Source organism: Lethenteron reissneri, chromosome 72, assembly GCF_015708825.2.
Source record: "Lethenteron reissneri isolate LAM-NWPU_2019-01 chromosome 72, ASM1570882v1, whole genome shotgun sequence".
NCBI classification, from domain to species: domain Eukaryota; kingdom Metazoa; phylum Chordata; class Hyperoartia; order Petromyzontiformes; family Petromyzontidae; genus Lethenteron; species Lethenteron reissneri.
The window spans coordinates 5,280,084-5,308,068 of record NC_083850.1 but is presented as its reverse complement, the minus strand read 5'-3'; the positions used below and the strand labels follow the sequence as shown (position 1 = coordinate 5,308,068).

At 45.7% G+C, this 27,985-nt stretch overlaps 2 protein-coding genes across 3 annotated transcripts in view; both read left to right on the top strand.

The window, feature by feature from the left end:
• The window catches only part of LOC133361260 (zinc finger protein OZF-like), a 28,791-nt gene extending 1,401 nt beyond the window's left edge, over nucleotides 1-27,390 (top strand). For both annotated transcript variants that reach the window (XM_061580168.1, XM_061580169.1), the window contains one exon: nucleotides 13,150-27,390. In XM_061580168.1, coding sequence (XP_061436152.1) covers nucleotides 13,178-14,761 — 1,584 coding nt within the window. In that variant the 5' untranslated portion in view covers nucleotides 13,150-13,177 and the 3' untranslated portion in view covers nucleotides 14,762-27,390. The remainder of the gene's footprint in view (nucleotides 1-13,149) is intronic.
• The window catches only part of LOC133361284 (zinc finger protein 239-like), an 807,570-nt gene that overhangs the window by 707,902 nt on the left and 71,683 nt on the right, over nucleotides 1-27,985 (top strand). The window lies entirely within an intron of this gene.

The window sequence follows — 27,985 nt, the reverse complement described above, 5'->3', positions numbered from 1 at the left end:
CTGTATGCCAGGACAGGTAGTTAACATCTCACCACAGAGAGAGAGACATGCAGCCTCGGCTGTGTTGGTTGATCCTCAATGAATTACTTGGTGGAGTGAGGAAGCATTCATACTGAGCGGATGAAGGTAGCCAGGCATGGGTCTGGACACGCCACCACCTGTGAACCATGTCACTGAAAAACCCTGAAAATTTGATTCTTGTAAGAAAGAAAAAAGCTGAAAGAAATCAATTTAACTAAATCGGATGTTTTTCACTGAAGGAAATTTAACCTTAACCCACTTCTACGTAATGTCGATTTTGGCAACTCGGAAAGGGAATGACGTGGCGAGCTGAAAATAGTCGTGTTCACTTATCAATTCCAGACAGCATAAGCTGTGAAAATTTCATGACGCCAGAGCTTGGCGTTGGAGAGTTTTTGCTGCTTCTCACAAACAAACATGTAATTTCTGCTTAATATTTAAGATAGCAGTTGTACCTGTTCTTCACACGGATATGTATTGAAACTCCGAGAAGCCAATGGCTTCATCGGCCAGGAGCGAAGCGCCACCTAAAATCTCCCGGCACGCTGTTAACAGCTCTAGAAGTACGGCGCACGAAGAGCCATATGGTAGGGGTAAGCGTTGCAGAGCGCTTAACTCAGGTGTGTTGCGGGTTGACGCCACACACTCCATGGTCATTTCTCCCCCCCCCCCCTCCCAAAATACAAGTCTATTTTTTATAGTTTTTACATTGTGTACAGTATGGAACCTACCCACATGCCAAATTTCAAGTGTGTTGCATGTTGGGAAGTATGCTAAACATTTCGAACAGACACGTATCCACACATTTCCCTTTTATATATAGACTAGCTGTACTACCCGGCTTCGCCCGGGACTTGTATCCACCACGGCCGGCCGCCTTTGTCTCCCCAGTGGCGATGTTAATACGCTACAGCAGTTACTCGTTTGAGGCAGAGTCGACCTAGGGGAGGTTCAAATAATCGTCACTGGTGGTGGTCGTGAGCGGGAATGGAACTGGGTTCGCCGGGTTGGTAGCGCAGCGTAGCGTTAAGCACTACACCCACCGCTCCTCACACACCACACACGCACAGACACACACACAGACACACACACAGACACACACACAGACACACACACAGACACACACACAGACACACACGCAGACACACACAGACAGAGACACACACACACAGACAGCACGCTAACCACTACACTACCGCTCCCCACACACCACACACGCACACACACAGACACACACACACAGACACACACACACAGACACACACACAGACAGCACGCTAAGCACTACACTACCGTTCCCCCTACACAACACACGCGCGCGCGTCCATAGGTACACATACACGTGCTTGCTGCAGACACACACGACTCAGGGTGCGTACGGCAGTAAACGACTGAAAAAAGAAAACGGCAATGCTGCGCAAGGAACGCCTTAGACCTGCAACACATTTGTGTAATGCGAGCGTAAACACACAAACACAAACACATACACACACATACATACACACACATACACACAAACACATACACACACATACACACACATACATACACACAAAAACATAGACAATACACACATACATGCAGACACACAGACAGACACATAACACACATACATACACAGAAACACATACACACAATACATAGACACACACATACATACACATAAACACATCCACAGACGTACATACACACATACATACAGACACGCAGACATACACATAAACACATACAAAAAAACCCACATACACACACACATACACACAAACACATACACACACATACATACACACATGCATACAGACACACAGACATACACAAACATATACACACATACACATGACCCGGCTTCGCCCGGGACTTGGATCCACCACGCCCGGCCGCCTTTGTCTCCCCAGTGCCGATGTTAATACGCCACACCAGTTACTCGTTTGAGGCTGAGTCGACCTAGGGGAGGTTCAAATAATCGTCACCGGTGGTGGCCGTGCGCGGGAATCGAACTCGGTTCGCCGGGTTGGTAGCGCAGCGTAGCGTTAAGCACTACACCCACCGCTCCTCACACACCACACACGCACAGACACACACACAGACACACACACAGACACACGCAGACACACACAGACAGACACAGACAGACAAACACACACACAGACACACAGACAGCACGCTAAGCACTACACTACCGCTCCCCACACACCACACACAGACACACACACAGACACACACACACAGACACAGACAGCACGCTAAGCACTACACTACCGTTCCCCCTACACAACACACGCGCGCGCGTCCATAGGTACACATACACGCGCTTGCTGCAGACACACACGACTTTCAGGGTGCGCACGGCAGTAAACGACTGCAATAATAAAGCGGCAATGCTGCGCGAGGAACGCCTTAGACCTGCAAGACATTTGTGTAATGCGAGCGTAAACACACAAACGCATACAAACACATACACACACATACATACACACACATACACACACATACACACACATACACACACATACATACACACAGACATACACATACACACAAACACATACATACACACAAACACATACACAATACACACAGACATACATGCAGACACACAGAGACACACATAACACACATACATACACATACATACACAGAAACACATACACACATACATACACACACATACATACACACAAACACATACACACACGTACATACACACATACATACAGACACACAGACATAGACATAAACACATACAAAAACCCACATACATACACACACAGACATACACACAAACAAATACACACACATACATACACACATACATACACAGAGACAAACACATACACACAAACACACACATACATACACACAAACACATACACAATACACACACACATACATGCAGACACACAGACACACACATAACACACATACATACACACGCATACATACACAGAAACACATACACACACATACATACACACACACATACATGCACACAAACACATGCACACACGTACATACACACATACATACATACAGACACGCAGACATACACATAAAGACATACAAAAAAACCGACATGCATACACACACACATACACACAAACACATACACACACATACATACACACATACATAGAGACACACAGACATACACATAAACACATACACACATACACATGACCCGGCTTCGCCCGGGACTTGGATCCACGATGGCCGGCCGCCTTTGTCTCCCCAGTGACGATGTTCACACACGACAGCAGTTACGCGTTTGAGGCTGAGTCGACCTAGGGGAGGCCCAGGTCCGTTTCAAATAATCGTCAGCGGTGGTGGGCGTGAGTTGGAATGGAACTGGGGTCGCTCAACCAGCTTAATGACTATTTGTACAAAGAACATATAAAGAATCGATTATAATAACCAGGCTACAGTCCACATTATAGACTGGCAGTACACGCACTCAGCTTCATAAGCAGGCTAGAGTGTACATGATAGAGTGGCAGTACGCTCACCGAGTTTAATAAGCAGGCTACAGTCTACATGATAGACTGGCAGTACGCTGACCCAGCTTAATGACTATTTGTACAGTGAACATTTAAGTAATCGATTGTTGGCGCGTTGGGTTTTAAAGTAATATAAATTGCACACATTGTGGTGGGGGTGGAGTGAAGAGTAGGAAAAACTTTGATGAATTTACCTCAGAGTGGCGTGGTGGGTGTCGAGGCCTAGTAGCGTGCAGAGCCTGCGGCCTCGCCAAAATTGTCCAGCCGGCAGAGGCAGGGTACGGGTGGCAGTGCCTTCCCCCCCCCCCCCTCAGCGCTCCAACAATACTGTGTAATGGCTATTATTTAATTATTTACGGAGCCTATGAAAGTGGCGAAGGCGTGGCTAGCCGTTAGCAGGGGCAACCGCCGTCCAATGAAACTGCAGCCCTTGGCGAAGGCGTCGCTAGCCGTTGCCAGGTCCAATGAAAGCGGCGAAGGCGTCGCTAGCCGTTGCCAGGGGCAACCGCCGTCCAATGAAAGTGCGTATGGTCCGAAATCCACACACACACAGACAGACAGACATGCACGATTTTATATATACAGATAGACTAGCTTTACTACCCGGCTTCGCCCGTAACTTGGATTCTTGTCTTGGATTAAAACAGTGCCTACGTGGAGTGTTTGGGGGGGGAGGGTGACGTCAGCAAGCACACTGCGTAACGCTGCCGCATGCGGGTGTGACATCACAGATGTGATGACAGATGTGATGTCACCGCTCACTTGCGTGCAAAATAAATGCATTACAGTGATCCCTCGTTTATCGCGGTTAATGGGGACCGGAACCCCTCGTGATTGGTGAAAATCCGCGAAGTAGGATTGGCCCCCCCTAGGAATTTCCGTATATGTGTGTGTGGGTACCAGAATGTTTAAAATATGTATATTTATACTTTATATATATATTTTACTTAAATCTATTTAATTATAAAACCTTAATATTATACATTCACTCTCTCTCTCATACGATACGTATTATGGTGTTCTACACTCACCAGTTAATTTCGAACACAACACTAAGATACGCGAGGCACAGTTGACAGCGTGAACGAGAGTGGCGAGATACAACAAGGGAAGAAGCTGGGAGAGGATGCGATGATGCGCAGCCAATCAGCTCACGGGATACTGTACATCCACTCGTGCTCTCATTCGTCGCTCTCGCGCCGGGAACCAATCACGTGCCTTGTCTGAGTGCCCGTGGGTATGTACAAAGCCTCTGAGAGAGTTTCTCTATTTGTCTGGCATCCTGGGAAACCGTTTCTCTCGGGCATCACGATGAAACAACACTGCTTTCCGCAATACGGCTGCCGATATGGCGGTATTTTTTTATTTAAATTTTTCAATGAATATTTTTGAAAAATCCGCGATGCACTGAGGCCGCGAAACTTGAACCGTGAAGTGGCGAGGGATTACTGTTTTGCGCCCCTGCCCCCTCCCCAAAATACAAAAGTCTATTTTTATACTTTTAGCATTGTGTACAGTCTGGAAGCTAACCACATGCCAAATTTCAAGTTTGTTGCATGTCGGGAAGTATGCTAAACATTTCGAACAGACATTCACAAACTTCCCTTTTTTATATATAGATAAATCAGCATTTTGCGACCGCCACCGTGTGGCATATTATTATGTGCCAGGGACTCTTGAAAGGACAACAGTCCAAGTCCATAATTTGCAATAAGTAACAGCAAAGCAGTTACAAGCGACTCGGAGAATTGTGCGTAGTTGCGTATACAGTACACGGCTTCCCTGAAGGCAAACACCTTCAGCGAGCGCGATGCCGATCACACGCGTCGAATAAAAAGCAAGGGACAAGTCCTTACTAATAACTCTTTACTAACAACGCCTTACTAACAACTATCATTATTTCTAGATTTGAAGCTTTCGTGACTGCAAGGATTCATACTCTTAGGTTTTTTCGGTAAAGTCACGTAGGTAAAATAATAATAAATGAAAATAAATCAATTAAAATCACGACGCTTCGGAGGCAACACAAGCCTCCTTCATCAGGTGTCAAAAGGCACAGCAAAATAACTGTAGTGGGAGTTATTTGTAATGGGGCATTTAATATATAGGGTAAGAGGAGGGGGGAGGAGCCAAGGGGGACGGGTGCAGGATGGGGGGGGGTTGCAGTGTGGGTGGAGCCAGGAATGTGAAAATAGTAAAACGTTGTAGGAAGGTGAATATAGTAAAACGGCATCTAAATAGTCATTGGAGGGAGGATGAAGTGTAGGATGGGGGAGGGGGGGGGTTAGGATGTGGGTGGAGCCAGGAAGGTGAAGGTGGAACTAAAAGACGGCGTCACGGATGGTGGAGGAGGGACGCAGAGCGGGGGGGAGTGGCGATTTAAGTTTAACATGGTTAATCACATCTTTCCAATGATTGCTCAATTTGAATCCATCTTCTCGGGTGAAGTTATGTCTGTGTTTGTATATCTGTATGGCTTCATGGACAAATCTTTGGTGGTATCAAGCCGGCTTGCAGAGTACCTTCGTATCAGAGAAAACGATATCATGATCACCCACAGCATTGTAACAATGATTGGCAATGGCTGAAGAATTTGTTCTGCCATGTTTCAAATCTGATTTGTGTTCGCGAATTCGGTCCGAAATATGTCGTTTCGTCTCCCCGATATACAAGTCCCCGCAGGTACAACTCAATTTGTAAACACCGGGGTACTGTTAGTCCGGAATGACATCCTTTACGGATGGGATCAGATCCCGGATTTTATGTACTGTACTGAATCAGACTTGGATCTTATGTTTGTTTAGAATTTTGGAGATCTTTTTGGTCACGCCTGCTATGTATGGCAACGTGACAGTTTTGATCGGAGTTTCAAGTGGTTGTTTCTGTATGGTGGGAGAAACAGCTTTGCGGATAGTGCGGACAAAGTATCCGTTCATCTTGAGGGCCAAATGTACATGTTTCAGTTCACTGGCCAGGTGGTGTTGGTCAGAGATGCAATGAGCTCTCTGGTATAGTGTTTTGATGAGAGAATTCTTTTGAGCCGGATGGTGGTGGGAATCAGGTTTCAAGTAGGAATCTGTACTAGCAGTCGCCGCCCGCTTTGCGGGCGGTGTGTATATGCTTGGTTGGTGGGGAGTTGAAAGTGGCTGGACACAATATACATGTTTTGGTGATTGTTTAATGTTTATTTTTGTGAGGTTATATGTATTTTTATGAGACGCTCAATCGACAATATTAAAGAATGCAATTATTCAAATATAGAATGCAATTTATTGAAATATCTGGCGATACACGATATTCTTCGTGTACACTCCGTCTTCCTCCTCGTCGTCAGGTCCCTCAATAAGCGCCTTGATGTTGGATCTTGCCGTCACTCGCGATAGTGCCACGTACAGTTGGCCGTGCGAGAAGCATGGCGTTGGTAGATATAATCCCAGGTTGTGAACAGTTTGCCCTTGCGCCTTGTTGATGGTCATCGTGAAGGCTGGGACAATGGGGAACTGTTTGCGCCGAAGTCGAAATGGGAAGTCCTTCGTGTCCAATTCGCGGCGGATATGGTTGTTCTCAAGCAGCGAGTCCAAGACCAAGTGTGGGTACTTGGAAAGCTGCAGGAGGTCGTCAAAGTCTGACAGAGCCATCCCACCTGCCGCGAGGAACTCGTGGAGGCTGTGAAGGGTCTTGAAATTTACCATTTCTTTTATTTTCTTTGATGCTGCTAATCCTGCATAATGCACGGGTATAAGTAGTACTAATCACATACCTGCATTTCCCATATCCCCTCCCTTTGATGCTGCTAATCCTGCATAATGCACGGGCATAAGTAGTACTAATCACATACCTGCATTTCCCATATCCCCTCCCTTTGATGCTGCTAATCCTGCATAATGCACGGGCATAAGTAGCACTAATCACATACCTGCATTTCCCATAAATATGCTAAATTCCTCTTGATATGCAAATTATTTTGTCAAGGCGCCCTTTCCCCCCCTTCCAACCCAGCTTATTTATATGCTCCAAGCACGTGTGCTGTTTCATTCAGACGCTGTCGCCTCGACAGACCTGGTTTTCACCTGAGGACGGCTGCTTGCGTTGTGGCCGAAACGTCGTGAGAATTATTTTATTATGTTTAATTTTTTTTATTTTATTACTTTCCTTCTACGTGACTTAAGAAACCAAGAAGGTTTACTATTTCTTCTTTGTTGGTCAGCTGGCGGTACTGGTACTCGTAATCGCGAGCCAATTCGTCTTAGAATTTATCCCAGAGAGCCTTCGTATCTGCTGGCATGGAATACAGCAGAATCGTAGCGAAGAGTTGACGAAGCTGGTACGGCATCTGAAAGAGCGAGGCTTCTTCCAGACACGCAACCCATTCGCGATCGCTCTCAAGGTAGCCGGCTCGCATGGCTGCTTCCAGCGGTTGGTTTTGTTTTATTTTATTCGTAACGCACCATCCATATGCGCTCCACCATCCACCATGCCCTTGCATCGCAAAGACACAGCTCCGGTGTGCGTCAGCGTGTGCGCCATCCACAGTGACATTGGTCAGCAATCGCACCGTTCCGATCGCACACAGGTTGGCCCCTGCATCCTCCGTCTGTATGTACACACACAGACAGATGCGCTATGGGGCCACCTATTTTTTTCTCATATTAAAATGTATTTTGTTGGTGTGTTTACGTTTACGTATTCCCATTGTGGGTGTTTTACGCATGCATCAGATTTTTGGGTTCCTCACATATGGTATCAGAGGTGTGGGTCACTCTCAATCGAACAATAACGGGGATCGTTTCAATTATGACAGCTTGCAGATAGAAACATTGCATGATCGTATACTAATAATGACAGAATTAGTACCCCAGTGGAGGGCATCCCCCACCCGGCGCTTCTTACCGTTACTGTGAGACTTACAAATCCAGACCTCTCCTCCTCCTGAACCGTTCACAATACCCTGTGGTAGTACCATAATCATCTCAATAAAGCGATCACTTTCCAATGCCCATTTTGATCTCGGGAGTTACCCGGGTGGTGTCACACTGTACTCATTGTTTTAGCATGTCGCAAATTCCGATATGGCTTGTGCAATGGCCAGAGAGTGACAGCGGCGGGGGCCGGGCTGCAACCTTTTTAGACAGTTTATAACATTTCAAAGTGCATGGGATTGACACTCCAAGACATCATAAATGTACAGTAACGCCAATTACACAACCGAAGTAGACAGCAAGCCGTCCATGGAGACGTGATCAACGTCAATACATAATAATGGTAATAAGCCGGATAAACCGAAAAGTACCCATTGTACCCATCAAACAGTCAGCTGGGTTGCCCCATGGGGGTATTGACCCATGGGCGAAACTGTAGTGGGCGCTACGCAACTTGCCGTCGTCCCGGCAGGTGAAGCTGACAGCTCAGTCCGCTAAGACTTACTGTATAGCGACCCCTGCCTACTCGTAAGGTAAAGTTGTTTGGGGACTCCACTAATCGCAGCACGCAGCACCCATTTTTTACATAAATATACGTAATATTAGCGTAACTACCATTCACACACTTGCATACACACCACACTCGCACAGCGCAGGGTCTGCGCCCACAGTGCACTGCAGCACTGCGGCACAGACCTTGCCAAACCTATGCTATCGCTCTCTTCCGGGCGTGTTATTTATTTTTATCGAATCAAAGTGAGCTGTGGCTTTTTGCCGGCTGTTTTATTTTCATCGAATCAGAGCGAGCTGTTTGGGCGGGTCCGTAAATAAATTAACGTCCAGATACGCACGCAGACGACCAAACCAGCGTAGTTGTTTAAGATTTTGCGTTGCGACCATCACTGTGAATATGGTGTTGCGTGAAAGTAGGTGCAATTGTTGGCCGAAGAGACGCTGTTGTGCGGCAGGTTTATTTATTTATATTTGTCGAATGAAAGTGAGCTGTGGTTTTTTGCCGGCTGTTTTATTATTTTTTATCGACGAATCAGAGCTAGCTGTTTGGGCGGGTCCGTAAATAAATTAACGTCCAGATACGCACGCAGACGACCAAACCAGCGTAGTTGTTTAAGATGGGTGGCCTTCCTGTAAACACAATGTCCCAAGGATCCATCAGGTCTCCTCTCAAACAGAACATCCAAGAATGGTAGTTTGCCATCTTTCTCCACTTCCATGGTGAATTTGATGGATGGGTGTCTGGAATTGATGTGGTCCAGAAAATGGTTCAATGCTGGGAGGCCATGTGGCCAAATGACGAAAGTGTCATCCACATATATCTTCCACAGGGAAGGACGCAGGGTGGACGTCTGGATAGCCTCTGATTCAAACTTTTCCATGAACACATTGGCTATCACTGGTGACAAGGGGGAGCCCATGGGGGTACCCTCATTCTGTTTGTAGAAGGTGCCATTCCAGGTAAAGTAAGTCTTGGTGAGGCAATGCCTAACCAGCGCAGGTACATCCGAGTTCAGTCCATGTTGGACCAAGTCTTCGATTATTGTTAAGGTGTCCAGAACTGGGACTTTGGTAAACAGAGATACCACATCAAAACTGACGAGGATATCGTCAGGAGACAGTACCATGTCCTTGACCATAGAGACCAATTGGGTTGAGTTAAGTACTGCTGTCGAGGTCTTGCCAGTGAAGGGGAGCAGAGTATCTGATAGTAAACGGGCCAGTTTGTAGGTAGGAGAGTTGATTGTACACTATCGGTCGTAGTGGGGAGCCTTCTTTATAGATCTTGGAGGTCTTGCAGCCGAGGGTTTTAAGGAGGGACGTTTGGTTGGTTCGATTAGGGACGTCGAACTCGTGATGATCTTGTTGGTCTTTGTCGTTAGGCTGTTAGTCGGATCCTATTGATGATCTTGTTGGTCTTTGTCGTTAGGCTGTTAGTAGGATCCTACTAACAGCCTAACGACAAAAACCAACAAGATCGAACCAACCAAACGTCTTTTACGAGGATTCATGTCTGCATTTACCACAATACTTGCAGTCAAATGCAAACAAAACACACTATGATAATATATGCATTTTTCGATTTAAAGCTTTCGTGACTGCAGGGATTCATCTTGGTTTTTTTGGTAAAGTCACGTAGAAGGGAAGTAATAAAATAATAAAAATAAAACATAATAAAATAATTCTCACGACGTTTCGGCTACCACGCAAGCAGCCGTCTTCAGGTAAAGAATGAGACACTGCCAAGCTAGGAGCTTATTTATAAGCTGAGTTGGGGGTGTAAGAAGAGCGCCTTAACAAAAGAATGTGCATATCAAGAGGAATTTTGCATATTCATGGGAAATGCGTAGGAGGTGGGCGGGGGGGTTTCAAAGTCATATTATGCCCATGCATTATGCAGGATCAGCAGCACCAAAGGGAGGGGGCAGGGGGTAGCATTAACAAAGGGAGGGAATGTTAATAGTATGTAGAAGCAATGAAACATGTGAATGGGAGAGCGGTGGCAGGATACCCGCAGCGGAGCAAATAATGCATTCCCTGTGGAGAACACAAGATACACAGTTAATGCCAGTGAGTGGACTGCGGTCTGAAAGTCACCGTAAACATGAACAACAATCAGTTAAGATCCGAAATGGTGTATTACGTCCTTCCAATGATTGCTGAGCCAGAATCCATCTTCTCGGTTGAAATTGTCTCTGTGTTTGTATATGTGGATCGCCTCATGAACGAATCTCTCATGGTAGCCAGATGGCTTGCAGAGAACCTCTGTCTTGGAGAAGTCAATGTCCTGTGAGCCCACTGAATTGTAACAGTGATCTGCCACGGCTGAGGTGTTTGTCCTACCGTGTTTCAGGTCTGCTTTATGTTCATGGATGCGGTCCGAGACATGTCGTTTGGTTTCTCCAATGTAACTGCTACCACAGAGGCAACTTAGTTTGTAGACGCCAGGGTACTGTATGTCTGGAACCACGTCTTTTACAGACGGGACCAGATCACGGATTTTTGTACTGTGTTGAATCGGACCTGAATCTTGTGTTTAATCAGGATTTTGGATATCTTTTTTGTGACCCCAGCAATGTAGGGTAAGGTGATGGTTTTGAAAGGCTCCTCAACAGGATCCTTCTTGATGGTTGGAGTGATGGCTTTATGGATTGTGTAGTCGGAGTAACCATTAGTCTTAAGAGCTTGGCATACGTGTTTGAGTTCACTGGCAATGTGTTCCTGGTCGGAGATGCATTGGGCTCTATGGTATAGAGTCTTGATGAGGGAATTCTTCTGGGATGGATGGTGGTGGGAATCCGGTTTTAGGTATTACTTCCCTTCTACGTGACTTTACCGAAAAAACCAAGAATATATATGCATTGTCATTGAAACTGATTGGTCCACACCAAGGGACGGCTTTTTTTGAGCCTCGACCCAATTGGTGCTCCACCAGAGGACGCCAATTGGTGCTCGACCAGAGGATGCCAAAAGGCGTACAGCTCACACATTATCATAGTGTGTTTTTGCGGTTGGGGGTTGTGAGGGGTCCTACGATCCCTCGCAAACACTCCCAATGGCCGGGGGGGCTACGGACGTACTGGCCTGCAACGGCAGACATGCAGACCTCGGTGAGGGACTCTGGGGTCACCCGCGTCCCTCACGGAGGTCCGCACCTCGGCTGAGAAACGTATATAAGGCAGACCTCTGGAGAGGTCCTGGCAGTTTAAGACGACCAGTTGGAGCAAGAAGACCTGCTAGAATAGGACCCTGGACCCCTAGCTTCGCCGTCTTTTTAAGGGCTGAAGCTCTGTGAGGCCAGTGGTGGACCCTGGGTCTCCCATAGGATATTATAGCCAGAGGACCTGGAGCACAGCCGGGGCAGGCATGTTACGTAGGAGGCGTATAATATACCGAGTGGAAGTACTCGAGATAAACTGTATGAGGAGTTATGTTTAGTAGTTAGGGCGCGTGTATATAATAAAGACGTGCCCCCAACAAAGTGTCTCCGGAGAAAACACGACACAGAAATGAATCCTCGTAAGGTTTCAGTTTTGTTGCCAGAAAAAAGGGGAAAACTCCTATTATTAACTCCTATCATTTTTCATTGCTGGAGGGTTTGCCCCCCTCCCTACCTTAAAATACTGACTCCGCCCCTGAGTGTGTGACAGTGTCAAGTTTGTATTTGCAGTAAAGTCTTTTAATTCTATTGAGCACGGAGGTTATATCAAAACGGTAGTTTATTTTTGTTTTCCTCTGGAAGTCTTTGTAAGATTGGAGTCAGGAAGTTATCACAGCACACGTGCAGCTGAAGTCGGAACTTCATACCAGCATTCAAGGACATCTGTGCCTTGCTTCACACCTCTAAGTTGCAATTGAACATTAATTTATGCATTTGTGCATAACACAAATAGTATTTTTTTCAACACCCTTTGCTATGTCAGCTGAATTTAGCTTTCATAAATAGTCATTTTGAAGCCAGACAGCCGAAATCGTGTGCTCGGAGTTTTGGGTTAACATTCATTTTGAAGATACTAGGGCTTCCAGGCATGTTTATAACCATTTGCCCTCTCATTGTGTGCAATAACAGCCCGTGTGATGAATTTGGGACACTTTTTCACTATCATGAATATATGTATAAGTATAGACGTGTAAGTCACGTGTGACTATATATGCATTGATACTGATGTGTAGATGGTGTGGATATATTTTTCTGTCTGCAGCTGTCGCTTCCTCTGCAGAATTGGTCTGATGGAGCAAAGGCACTCGGCGCGACTCGGTGCAAAAAGGCAACAATGCGACCTGCGTGCCAACAGCACAGATCGTACTGAACATTTGACACAGCACCAGAGAACTCAAACAGCAGAGAAACCCGTCAAGTGCAGTGTGTGTGGGAAAACGTTTGCACAGTCATCTACTCTTGTAAAACACCAGAGAACACACACAGGAGAGAAACCCTTCAAGTGCAGTGTGTGTGGGAAGGCATTTTCACAGTCAGCTACTCTTGTAGCACACCAGAGAATACACACAGGAGAAAAACCCTTCAAGTGCAGTGTGTGTGGGACGGCGTTTGCACAGTTATCTGCTCTTGTAAATCACCAGAGAACACACACGGGAGAGAAACCCTTCAAGTGCGGCGTGTGTGGGAAGGCGTTTGCACTTTCATCTACTCTTGTAGAACACCAGAGAACACACACGGGAGAGAAACCCTTCAAGTGCAGTGTGTGTGGGAAGGCGTTTGCACAGTCATCTACTCTTTTAAAACACCAGAGAACCCACACGGGAGATAAACCCTTCAAGTGCAGTGTGTGTGGGAAGGCGTTTGCAAAGTCATCTACTCTTGTTAAACACCAGAGAACCCACACGGGAGATAAACCCTTCAAGTGCAGTGTGTGTGGGAAGGCGTTTGCAAAGTCATCTACTCTTGTTATACACCAGAGAACACACACGGGAGAGAAACCCTTCAAGTGCAGAGTGTGTGAGAAGGCGTTTGCACGGTCATCTACTCGTGAAGCACACCAGACAACACACACGGGAGAGAAACCCTTCAAGTGCAGTGTGTGTGGGAATGCGTTTGCACGGTCATCTGTTCTTGTAATACACCAGAGAACCCACACGGGAGATAAACCCTTCAAGTGCGGTGTGTGTGGGAAGGCGTTTGCACATTCATCTACTCTTGCAGAACACCAGAGAACACACACAGGAGAGAAACCCTTCAAGTGCAGTGTGTGTGGGAAGGCGTTTGCACAGTCATCTGCTCTTGTAAAACACCAGAGAACACACACCGGAGAGAAACCCTTCAAGTGTGGTGTGTGTGAGAAGGCGTTTACACGGTCATCTACTCTTGTAGAACACCAGAGAACACACACGGGAGAGAAACCCTTCAAGTGCAGTGTGTGTGGGAAGGTGTTTACACTTTCACCAAATTTTCAAAGACACCAGAGAACACACAAGCATCACAATATCCACAAGGAGTGGAGTCTGAAATCAGCTTGTGAAAGTCAAAGTGATGCAATGAGTGTATCCCTCATGAAACAAGAACCGGAAGAAAATCCCAGCTTGGATACATTGAAAGATATCGAGGTGAAACGTGAAGATGTGAAGGTGAAATGTGAAGAAGTGATGGTGAAGAGCGAAGAAGTGAAGGTAAAATGTGAAGATGAAGATTCAACTCCAAAATCGGACCTTCACATCGATGGAGGCAACGTGAAGCAGGAGGATAATTCTCACTGTGAGACAGAGCGAGGCAACTCCCAGCAGTTTGTGGAAGTGGAGGTGTGGGTTGACTTCCTCCGTGACAATAGAAAGTCAAATGGAGACCCGGGAGATGTGTAAGCTTGAGACGATGTCGCTCCAATAGACGCACCTTTGTCACAGGCCTTTAATGACAAGAATGTGAAGTTGAACACTCGGTTCTTAGTTTCAACCTGCAGGGTAAGAGCGGCCAGTCTTTGTGGACCTGTGTGTTGGGTAGATTTCTAACCAGGAGCGAGAGCCAATAAGCTCCCAAGCATTCACTGTTATAAATTGCATTCATATGGTGCTTACTTAATCGCCTCGGCAACTCGGAGTTTTGTATCGTATCTCGTTTCAAACACTCGAAGAGCACCCCCAAGTAGCAGCTGCCCCTGTGTGGTGTTGTGTATGTACCCCCTTTTTATTTTTTTTAATATTATTTTTTTTTTAAGAATTATTCTGCCAACATAGATGATATCGTTTTTTTTAATAGACGCGGTCACGTGGGAACGAACACGCCCCCACACTTCCACAGAGGCCCCCACACTACCACAGATGCGCGCACACCTCATTTCAAAGGAAAGAGGACATGAAAGGGGGGGCAATAAGGTAATAAAAACTCCCCTAAATTCACACAAGAGGAACAAGGGAGGGGGGAATGGCAGGCGGGGGGTTGCAGGGCCGGGCATCACGGAGGAAGAGATAATTATATTCTGAACAAAGATAAGCCGGGATATCAGATTAAATAATCACAAGAAGTCAAATAATAAGTACGGAATTAAAGTAGAAGAGGAATCAAGGGCGGAGAAGGCTCTCAAAATTAACCAAACACAACAACCCATGGGAAGCGAGCAACACGGCCGCCTTTGTCTTTCCGAGAGGATCTCCACACGCAGGCACAAAGCTAGGAAATGACACCCATAAAAGGGGCAATGGCTCAAAGGAAATTAACACGTCTTCGAATAAATAAGCGCATGCGCCGGGTGCTCCCACCGTGAAAACAACCGCCTTTGTCTCCCCACAACACGGACAGCAAAAATTGCACACGCGAGGAAATAACATTTCCGTGAGAGATCGGGTCACGATGAAACATCGTGAACACGGTTTCGGCATAACCAAGCAGCAAATAAGTCGCATTTCAACTTCCAAACCAAACCAACTTAAGCTGTGTGAGACAAAGGATGTGATCCCAGAGCAAGGAAGGGAATAATTAAGCTCGCTTAACGCGTAGGTTTTCGCGACAAATATTATTCAGTAACAAAACATGGATTCGAATGTTTTTTTTTATAACTCGACGCGAATCATCGGTCTGGCTAATGGATAACTTCGGTGGCACCGTCACGAGGCCCCCACCCCCACCCCTTTCTTCCAGAACGACACACATATGTGTCTTCAAAGCTAATAAACACACGGACAAACACGCACGCGAAACACACGGACGGACACACACACGGACGCAGATGGTTCAGCCCACAGGAAGGTTTTATGACACAGCCTTTGAACAACTCGGGAAGCCGAGTGGAATTTCCAGATATAAACCGAAGAAAAATCCATACAAAGCAGATCGTCAGGGGCTCTGGCCCCCATCACAGATCTCCAGGGCTTCGGCTCCATCTCTTCTCGTCGCCGCCAACGAAGAAGCTTTTCGTCATCCAGAAGGACGAGGATCGCGCGGTGCCGAGGCATCGCCTATCGCACACGAGTGTACGAGCCCAGCTCTCTTGCCGTGTCACCACGCCGAGGTGCATCGCCTGCCGCACACGAGTGTACGAGCCCAGCTCTCTTGCCGTGTCACCACGCCGAGGTGCATCGCCTGCCGCACACGAGTGTACGAGCCCAGCTCCCCTGCCGTGTCGCCACGCCGAGGTGCATCGCCTGACCACGCAAACGAGCGTGGCCGCGCCGTCAGTCATCGTACGGGGTCAGCCGAGGGAGGAGTCGGAAAGCGAGCCGCTCACCCTCTCACCGCAGCTGCGCAAGCCAGAGGGTCCTTCTCCGAAAGTCGTTCGTACCCACAACTTCCCCCACCAATAGACCCACACACGCACGCATCGACGCCCCACTCACCTGTGAGACTATCCCATCTAGTTCACCCTTGCCATCGTATCAACCCTAGTCAATTATCAGAAGACTGATTATCAACTACATGAACCATCAGCTGGCCATGCGGAATCGCGGCCCATCGAGTGATTAAGAGTCCGTCGGTGATAAGAGTGAGGTTGTTACCGTGTCTTTCCCTTGTTCCGCTCATCACATAGGCGATCAATAGACTCGTCGAGGCAAACTCAACCTCTCGGAATCCTCATTACGAATCGACCGAACACAGAGAGAGAATATCTTGTCAAACCAGTTTCCTTTGTCCCAGAGTCTCGCCGAAGAATTAATTAAAACAGAGCCAGATTCGCTCTCGCGCCCACACGCCCTCACCCACCATTGTATCAAACATTCCGTTAAGAGGATTTTTATACTTGCCGATGAATCTATTGACATATACTTTCGCCTCTTGGGTATAATAAGTGCTATATTACCGCCATAGGAAGTGTGTCATGCTTGTTTTCAAACTCGACCAGTCGCCGATTGTGATCGATACATGGGCGAACTAATGAGATGCCTGGTAGGAAAAGTAGAGGTTACAATTGATAGAAGTGTTTTTAGTCATTCAGTTCGTTAAATGCATAAGTGTTTATTCATTCATTTTAGTCAAATGCATAAGAGTTTCGTTATTCATATTGCATAATTGCATAATTTCACAAATGTATAAGTGTTTATTCATTCATTTTAGTCAAATGCATAAGAGTTTCGTTATTCATATTGCATAATTGCATAATTTCACAACTGCATAAGTTTTTGTCGTTCATATTAGTTAACTGCATAATCTTGCCCATGAATTATTGACGCATGTTTGACCTGCATGATAGAATGTCACGTGTTTGTTAGAATAAAATTGTTATCACAGAAGCATATTGAGTGTTCTTTCCAAGTCCATGCAAAACCATCTTATTCATAAGAGCTGTATCCTGCGATGAGATATGAAAATGGAGACCTAAAATATTATAACACACACTAGGATAATCGGTAAATGAATCTATGATAATCGTGTTATCCTGATTGATAACTCTGGATAAACGAAACTAAGCAAATTATCATAACTGCACACATTAACATAATCGCAAGCCTCCGCATAAATTACGATTATCTCCGTGATTATCATAATTTATGCATATAATCACATGCATTATCATAATTTATGCATATTAATACACACACTATCATAATTAATGCGAATTGCGCATTTTTCGGAAAATTATTAATTTTTATTATTTTCATCAAAATTTCATAATTCCAACACATACAACATAATGGGTGGCGTCGTCCGGGATCTCTCGCAGACAGTGTTTTGCATGGATGATGGAATGAATCACTTCGTGTTAACCAGAATATCGGGATCGAACATTGCATGGTAATTGTGAACGGGCGGAAAAATAAAAAACGCCCTCTAAGGTTGAAACCCAGAATAGCAGGTTAAAACAGAGACAGTGGAATTAAGATAATACCGTATCAAACCAATTGCATCCTGTGATAAATGGTGTTAGAGGTACGCACTCTGAATCGGAAAATAACAGATAGCTCGAGTCAAATTGACTACACTCTGTGAGATAATTGTTTTATATGCACTCTGAAAGGGAATGTCAAAGTAACTCCCGCAACACCTTTGAGATGCTGGGATTAAGAATAATTTTTGAATGGGTTACGGGATACGGGGAGCTCGTATTTAAACGTACCGACCAATCTGTTACAAAGCAGTACAGTCAGAGAGACATATGGGAAGGGAGCTGTATCGATAACACGAACACACCTCGGGGGAAACTAATTGACTGGATAAAATGTAACGAAGGCGAACACGATGTAAAAACTGCAGGAAAGGCAGGACAGGACTCATTCCTTTTCACACAGGCATACAGACAGGGATTGTGGAATGAGGAAAAATTTGGAAAGGAAACGGGAGAGAAATCAGTGCTCGCGACACCAGCGAAACTCACAGACGTCGATCCACAGAATAAATATGGAAGTAACATTAAATCACACTCTTGGGTACGTGGACAGAGTCCAGGAACTGATCGCACAAAAATTATGGATATCGAACAAAAAATCCTTGACAAAGGGAAACCCTCACAATTCGAGATAAGGGATGGAGAGATACATATGCAAACAAAAACATGTGAGACTGACAACTTCACAGATATAGGGAGGGAAAATGTTAAAGTAAAGTCGACAGGACATGCTCCACTAAGGGCAGAGGCAAAAACTGAAGGGAAATGGCAACACGCCCGACACAGCACAGACCAAAGTGACAGATTGCCTGATGATAACTTGTTTGATGATGACGCTGTCGGCAATCAACTTTCGGAATACCTATTCACCAGTAAAACCCTTAAATTGATGGACAAGGCTCTAGTCAGAATTCCCGATTTTGACCCCCACAATAAGACTATGGATATCCACACACATATCGCAACAGTAAAAGAGGAGGCAATGATTAGAGGGCTGAGGAGACGGGATGAAAAAGCGAGTTTGTTGAAACGGACCTTACATAAAGAATCTATTCCATGGGTAAAGTCACTACCACACAAGGTTAGAAATGATTTTAAACAATTGAGCCTGGCAGTGATTCGGAAGTTTGGAGAATATTCGACACTCACTGAGGGGTTTTATGCTGTAAAATCGATGACCCAGGGCATGGACCAAGATCCACGTGACTACCTCGTCCAATTTAAAAGAGCGTATTACGCAGGCGATGTGAATCAATACCACGAAGGAGATAAAATGTTCAAAATTATGTTTTTTGAATCCTTGAGCCCAGAGATTACAGAAAGGGTGAGAATGGTTTTGAATCCAGAAACCGCATCCTTACGCCGCATAGAGAGCAAGGCGTACATGGCATGGTTATACAGAGCTAAGAATCATAATTCGGATCCAGAACACAGGGAGAGGGATGAGGAACCCAGCCTCTCAGAGAGGAATAAAAATCACCGAGCAGTCCCACAATGCAGGACGGAGCAGAAACGCACGCACACATGGCAAAATAACCCAGAGAGAGGTTGGCACGAGAATGAGAGCGGCACAAAGCCGAACATTCAGGAGAATCGCAGGAGGGAGAGGTTCAGAACAGAACATATCAACACCCCATGCCCCGACATGCGCAAGGTCAAAATTACCCACAGAAATGGCAAAGTAACAATCCAGGAAAAATTTGGCATCCAAATGGGAGAAATACTGGGCCAAAAATGTACGAGAATCGCAGGAGGGAGAGGTTCAGAGCAGAACCATATCAACACCCCATCCCACGACACACGCAAGGTTCAAATTACGCACAGAGATGGGAAGATAACCACCTAGCGGGAAGGTGTTACACAGACCGCGGAGGTATGGATGCAAACATGTACGAGAATCGCAGGATGGGAGGTCAAAAACAATCAGTCCAATTACGACCAATTCCTCCACCGGCTATACCAGGGGGGAATAGAAGAATAACACAGAATGCGGCCCAAATACATGATGAACCATCCACAGTGAGTGCGAGCGAGCGGCCAACACGCGCCCCACCCGCCGAGGTGTTAAACCCTAAGCAGGCTGCAAGTGACAGGGCTGAATTGAAGTGTGATCGGACAGTACAAAAACAGACAGCAGGGACACGCCCTGAGGAGCGCAGGCATGAGCCTTTGAATGGAAAATATCCAAGGGAAACCAAAAATTACGTGGATCGGAGTGCTAAAATGGAGACGAATGTCCATGACGTATCGGGAATGGTGTTGAAATCCAACACACTCGTAAAAACAAAGAGGGCAACATTACGAGGGACAGAATTAAATCGACACACTGACTCGGCAAATGTGCATGTAATCGCAGAGAGAGCGAATGCCACGAACCAAGTGTCAAAGTGGGTCGTGTGCGCGAATTCTGGTTACGTGCAGCACAATTTTTCACCACACACTCCCACGACGCGAGAGAGTGAGAGAGGAAACTACAAAAACGAACCCGAAAACCGTGATCAAATTATCAAAGTGATAAGTGGTAAACCAGGCAACATGAGGAAGGTAACGCATAAATGCGTTCGAAACCGCTACCTAGCGTTTCCCAGGATTTAACAAAAACAAAAATGAATGTTCGTCAGAGTTATGATGTATGAGAACTGATGTAACGCAATATCGATGTTAACGTGTTGTTTATTTTCTTTGCTTATTTCAGATGTAACCAGGTTAAGATGGTAATACGTGCACGCGCGTCGTAAGAAATAACCGCCGAGAGTAAGGGCGGCTGATGGGATTCATGACATAAAAAGGGGGCATTACTTTGTTTGAAAATTCGCCAGTGGCCAAATCGACCCCTGATAATTTTCAAACGGGCGGACTGTTGTGTATGTACCCCCTTTTTATTTTTTTTAATATTTTTTTTTTTAAGAATTATTCTGCCAACATAGATGATATCGTTTTTTTTAATAGACGCGGCCACGTGGGAACGAACACGCCCCCACACTTCCACAGAGGCCCCCACACTACCACAGATGCGCGCACACCTCATTTCAAAGGAAAGAGGACATGAAAGGGGGGGCAATAAGGTAATAAAAACTCCCCTAAATTCACACAAGAGGAACAAGGGAGGGGGGAATGGCAGGCGGGGGGTTGCAGGGCCGGGCATCACGGAGGAAGAGATAATTATATTCTGAACAAAGATAAGCCGGGATATCAGATTAAATAATCACAAGAAGTCAAATAATAAGTACGGAATTAAAGTAGAAGAGGAATCAAGGGCGGAGAAGGCTCTCAAAATTAACCAAACACAACAACCCATGGGAAGCGAGCAACACGGCCGCCTTTGTCTTTCCGAGAGGATCTCCACACGCAGGCACAAAGCTAGGAAATGACACCCATAAAGGGGGCAATGGCTCAAAGGAAATTAACACGTCTTCGAATAAATAAGCGCATGCGCCGGGTGCTCCCACCGTGGAAACAACCGCCTTTGTCTCCCCACAACACGGACAGCAAAAATTGCACACGCGAGGAAATAACATTTCCGTGAGAGATCGGGTCACGATGAAACATCGTGAACACGGTTTCGGCATAACCAAGCAGCAAATAAGTCGCATTTCAACTTCCAAACCAAACCAACTTAAGCTGTGTGAGACAAAGGATGTGATCCCAGAGCAAGGAAGGGAATAATTAAGCTCGCTTAACGCGTAGGTTTTCGCGACAAATATTCAGTAACAAAACATGGATTCGAATGTTTTTTTTTATAACTCGACGCGAATCATCGGTCTGGCTAATGGATAACTTCGGTGGCACCGTCACGAGGCCCCCACCCCCACCCCTTTCTTCCAGAACGACACACATATGTGTCTTCAAAGCTAATAAACACACGGACAAACACGCACGCGAAACACACGGACGGACACACACACGGACGCAGATGGTTCAGCCCACAGGAAGGTTTTATGACACAGCCTTTGAACAACTCGGGAAGCCGAGTGGAATTTCCAGATATAAACCGAAGAAAAATCCATACAAAGCAGATCGTCAGGGGCTCTGGCCCCCATCACAGATCTCCAGGGCTTCGGCTCCATCTCTTCTCGTCGCCGCCAACGAAGAAGCTTTTCGTCATCCAGAAGGACGAGGATCGCGCGGTGCCGAGGCATCGCCTATCGCACACGAGTGTACGAGCCCAGCTCTCTTGCCGTGTCACCACGCCGAGGTGCATCGCCTGCCGCACACGAGTGTACGAGCCCAGCTCCCCTGCCGTGTCGCCACGCCGAGGTGCATCGCCTGACCACGCAAACGAGCGTGGCCGCGCCGTCAGTCATCGTACGGGGTCAGCCGAGGGAGGAGTCGGAAAGCGAGCCGCTCACCCTCTCGCCGCAGCTGCGCAAGCCAGAGGGTCCTTCTCCGAAAGTCGTTCGTACCCACAACTTCCCCCACCAATAGACCCACACACGCACGCATCGACGCCCCACTCACCTGTGAGACTATCCCATCTAGTTCACCCTTGCCATCGTATCAACCCTAGTCAATTATCAGAAGACTGATTATCAACTACATGAACCATCAGCTGGCCATGCAGAATCGCGGCCCATCGAGTGATTAAGAGTCCGTCGGTGATAAGAGTGAGGTTGTTACCGTGTCTTTCCCTTGTTCCGCTCATCACATAGGCGATCAATAGACTCGTCGAGGCAAACTCAACCTCTCGGAATCCTCATTACGAATCGACCGAACACAGAGAGAGAATATCTTGTCAAACCAGTTTCCTTTGTCCCAGAGTCTCGCCGAAGAATTAATTAAAACAGAGCCAGATTCGCTCTCGCGCCCACACGCCCTCACCCACCATTGTATCAAACATTCCGTTAAGAGGATTTTTATACTTGCCGATGAATCTATTGACATATACTTTCGCCTCTTGGGTATAATAAGTGCTATATTACCGCCATAGGAAGTGTGTCATGCTTGTTTTCAAACTCGACCAGTCGCCGATTGTGATCGATACATGGGCGAACTAATGAGATGCCTGGTAGGAAAAGTAGAGGTTACAATTGATAGAAGTGTTTTTAGTCATTCAGTTCGTTAAATGCATAAGTGTTTATTCATTCATTTTAGTCAAATGCATAAGAGTTTCGTTATTCATATTGCATAATTGCATAATTTCACAAATGCATAAGTGTTTATTCATTCATTTTAGTCAAATGCATAAGAGTTTCGTTATTCATATTGCATAATTGCATAATTTCACAACTGCATAAGTTTTTGTCGTTCATATTAGTTAACTGCATCATCTTGCCCATGAATTATTGACGCATGTTTGACCTGCATGATAGAATGTCACGTGTTTGTTAGAATAAAATTGTTATCACAGAAGCATATTGAGTGTTCTTTCCAAGTCCATGCAAAACCATCTTATTCATAAGAGCTGTATCCTGCGATGAGATATGAAAATGGAGACCTAAAATATTATAACACACACTAGGATAATCGGTAAATGAATCTATGATAATCGTGTTATCCTGATTGATAACTCTGGATAAACGAAACTAAGCAAATTATCATAACTGCACACATTAACATAATCGCAAGCCTCCGCATAAATTACTACGATTATCTCCGTGATTATCATAATTTATGCATATAACCACATGCATTATCATAATTTATGCATATTAATACACACACTATCATAATTAATGCGAATTGCGCATTTTTCGGAAAATTATTAATTTTTATTATTTTCATCAAAATTTCATAATTCCAACACATACAACAGTGGCACAAGGTGGTGGCCCTGCACTGGCCTGCATGTAGACAAGAGCCTGTCAGTAGAGGGCGATGGTTGATGTGGCACCTTGGTTGTGGAGTTTGTAGGTAATGTTTGGAATTTGCTAAATTTTGACCCAGACACCAGCATTCGTTTTGAATGGCGCAATAGTATTAGTTAAAATGATTGTCAATAATTTAGAATGATTACTTGTCTGATGGTGTGCGCACATGTAACATTTTGTCTATAAGGGTCAAACATTGAATAAGTGATGTTAGGACAAAGTTTGTGTTTTGCAAGTAACCTGTACAGATCACTCGGGTGAGACTCATTGTTCTTGTGATACAGGTCAAAGGGTACTTTTGTGTTTTCAGGAAGCGTCTGCCTCTGGAGCAACTCATTGTCTTTTAAATAGTGAGCACGCTCGGATCATTAATCAGTTACAAGGCATACCAATTAAAAGTTACACGAAAAGGAGGAACATTCTCTACAACACGAATTATAATTTTGTATTATGTGTTGAATTAGGACGAGAAATGGTCCTTGCTGATTGTAAAGTGACGAAAAAAATTTCACACGAGCGACGCATCCACGCAAGCTCCCGATGCTCCGTTTTGAAGTTTGAAAATGAAACAACTTTGAATTGTATTATGTTTTGAATTACATAAATGTACTTCTTCATTAAAAGCTTATTCATTGAAAACGATATTTCGTGTGAATTTTCTCTCGTCGTGAAGTAGATGGCCTTGCTGGGGGTTCAGTTTGATGCGGACTTTCACCTGTTTGGGATCGCGGGATCGAGATGAGGCGACACAGAGCTGGCCGTGCGATAAGACCGCCGTCTGCAGATCGATTCCAACGCGATCGAACGTCTGTCCCTGCCCCTCCGTCGTTCATGCAGGGGGCACGTAGGTTTGCAGCGCCCCCTGCATGAAAGCGACGGAACGTGCAGCGTTCGTCACGAAGTTGTGCGCAAGCGCCATAACAAGGCGCTGTAAGCTGACCTGCCACCACGTGCACTGGTCAAAAGGGAGCAGGCGAGAGAGAGCGAGGTGTGTAGGGGTCGACCAAAGGTTAAACCCCCGGCCCCCCACCGTGACCGGAGACTAACACCCCTGACCCCCCACTCATCCCTAAGGCCCATTAAGATCCTTCAGAAGGTTCTGGGACGGGGGGGGGGGGGGTCAGGAGGGGAGGGGTGATCTCGACCTGGGGATAAAAGGCCGGCCCTCTGGACGGACCGGGCAGTGTTCACCAACTCAAGCCTGAGGACATCCGAAGACCTGAAGACTGGAACAGTACCCGGGGACCCTCAACCGAGGCTCTTGTTAGAGCCGGGTTGTAGCGGACCCGAGGTGAGCTCAGACACTCTGGGACCTTCCCCCAGCTCTAGCCAGAGCCGGGTTGTAGCGGACCAGAGGTGAGCTCTAGTACCCTGGCTGGGACGGGTCGTCCAGTCTTCCCTTAACGCCGGGCTAAGGGACCCGTGGGTGGCAGAGCCCGGAGTGTGCAGGCTGCGATAGAAACGAGGCTGTCACTCCCGTAGGCTATCGGTTGGAAGGGGTCGTACCCCTTCGTGTTTCAGTCGTGTGTAGAGCCGAGTTCGAAAGAGTTATAATAAACGTGTTGCCTCAACCAGACGTCCCCGTGTGGTTAGTTAAGGACACAACACTTATATAAAAGAGTATAGCCAGTGGGTTTTCAAAGTACCTTCGTTTTACAGAAATCAATTTCGCGTGAGCCCACCGCATTGAAACAATGCTCAGCTGAGCGAGGCGAGCCCGGGAGGGGGGGGGGGGCTCACCTCATCTTTGTCACGTGCCGTAGCTCACGTGACATCTGCCGCGACAATGTCTGGATGTTTTCGCCTGAGAACGATCGCTCGTGTTGCGATCGAAACGTCGTGATTTATTTATTATTATTTTATTTGTTCTACCTACGTGACTTTACTGAAAGAACCAAAGAGGATGAAAGACGTCTTGTCTGCTGATCTTGTTCATATCCGTGTACATCGATATCCCACATTGCTTACACGTTCACACCACACACAATGAAATAAATAGAAACTAGAACGACTTCTGGGGATGCGCAAATATCGAGGAAACTTTCAATGGAGCGAGTTCAGTTAGTTCGATTCAACATCCTTCTGCCCGTCTGTGTCTCTGTTCGCCTCTGTGTGTTTCTCTCTGCATGTGTCTATGTCGTCTCTGTGTTCCTCTTGTCTGTGTCTGTCCACTTGTCTTGTCTGTGTGTGTTTGTCTATCAGCGTCTGTCCAACCGGAGTCAACGACTGTCAGTAGCAGCAGGCTCCCGTTCAACTCCCACTGCTACACGCCACTCAAACTTGCTCCCAACACACAAAGACAAACATCTCCCGTGTAGACTGGACAGAATGTCAGGGCAAGTGCTGTTAGCGAGCACCTAACACAAACACAAAGATCCCCCGTATAGCCTGCACAGAATGTTGGGGCAAGTGCTGTTAGTGAGCATCTAAGACAAAGACCCCCCATATAGCCTGGACAGACTGTAGGGGCAAGTGCTGTTAGCGAGCACCTAACACAAACAGAAAGATCCCCCATATAGCCTTAACAGTTTCATTTCATTTTCATGTGTTTGGTATAGCCCTGTGAGCCATTCGGCTCTTGAATCGGGTGCAACCGCAACAAATAAAAAACATGAACTAGAAAACATCTCAAAGTGACTATGCGCAAACAGAAAAATCCATGGAAAAACTGCAAAGTCTTCCAGAAAAAAGCACCGTACACCAACGCTGTGCAAAAATCCCAGTGGGATGCCAGTCAAACAACAACAACAACAACCACAAGACAACTTAGATTAAAGCCATCATTCTAACTCCGTACTACAACAAACATGGCTAAACCAAAAATATGTTTGAAATCACCAAAATAAAGCCATAAGCAATGTAACAGTGATCATAGGAACTGTGACCGAAATTTCACAATAAACGACAAAAAACATGTTCCACCAAATTTCTATTTAAAGCTTTCGTGACTGCAGGGATTCATCTTATTGGTTCTTTCGGTAAAGTCACGTAGAATGGAAATAATAAAAGAATAAAAATAATAAAATAATTCTCACGACGTTTCGGCCACAACGCAAGCAGCCGTCCTCAGGCGAAGAACAGGTCTGTCAGAAAGACAGCGTCTGAATGAACACCACCAGGCTTGGCAGCGTATATTTAAGCTGGGTTGGAGGGGGAAGAGCGCCTTGACAAAGGAATTCGCATATCAAGAGGGATTTAGCATATTCATGGTAAATGCAGGTATGTGATTAGTACTACTTATGCCCGTGCATTATGCAGGATTAGCAACATCAAACGAAGGGGATATGGGAAATGCAGGTATGTGATTAGTACTACTTATGCCCGTGCATTATGCAGGATTATCAGCATCAAAGGGAGGGGATATGAGAAATGCAGGTATGTGATTAGTACTACTTATGCCCGTGCTTTATGCAGGACCAGCATCATCAAAGGGAGGGGATGGGGGTAGCATTAACAAAGGGAATGGAATGTTAATAGTATGTAGCTGCAGTTAATAAACAACCACGTAAAAAACTAAAGTATAAACGACATAGTATCATCAGTATATTAAATATACTCTCCAATAAGCTGAGCTACTAAAAGTAAGTAATACATTACAATTCTACGTCGCAAAAATATAATATGCTTCCAGCTAAACTTTTTTCTCTTACATCACACGGGTCTACCCCGTACTATATACTACCATAGACAAACTCAACATTAAATTATATACTGTATTACTATACACCACTCTATACCTTCGACTATAATATTACCCTAAGTATTATTCTAGCCCACCCTACTGTATACCACACTGCTGTATATTCACTATACATTTACGATACTGTATATTACCTTATACATTGTATTAAACATTACAATTTTATACTATTTATACAATCTGCTATACTCATTGACCATCGCGTGAAAGATACTAAGAGGAAGCAACGAAATATGTCAATGGGAGAGTGGTGAAAGGAGACTTG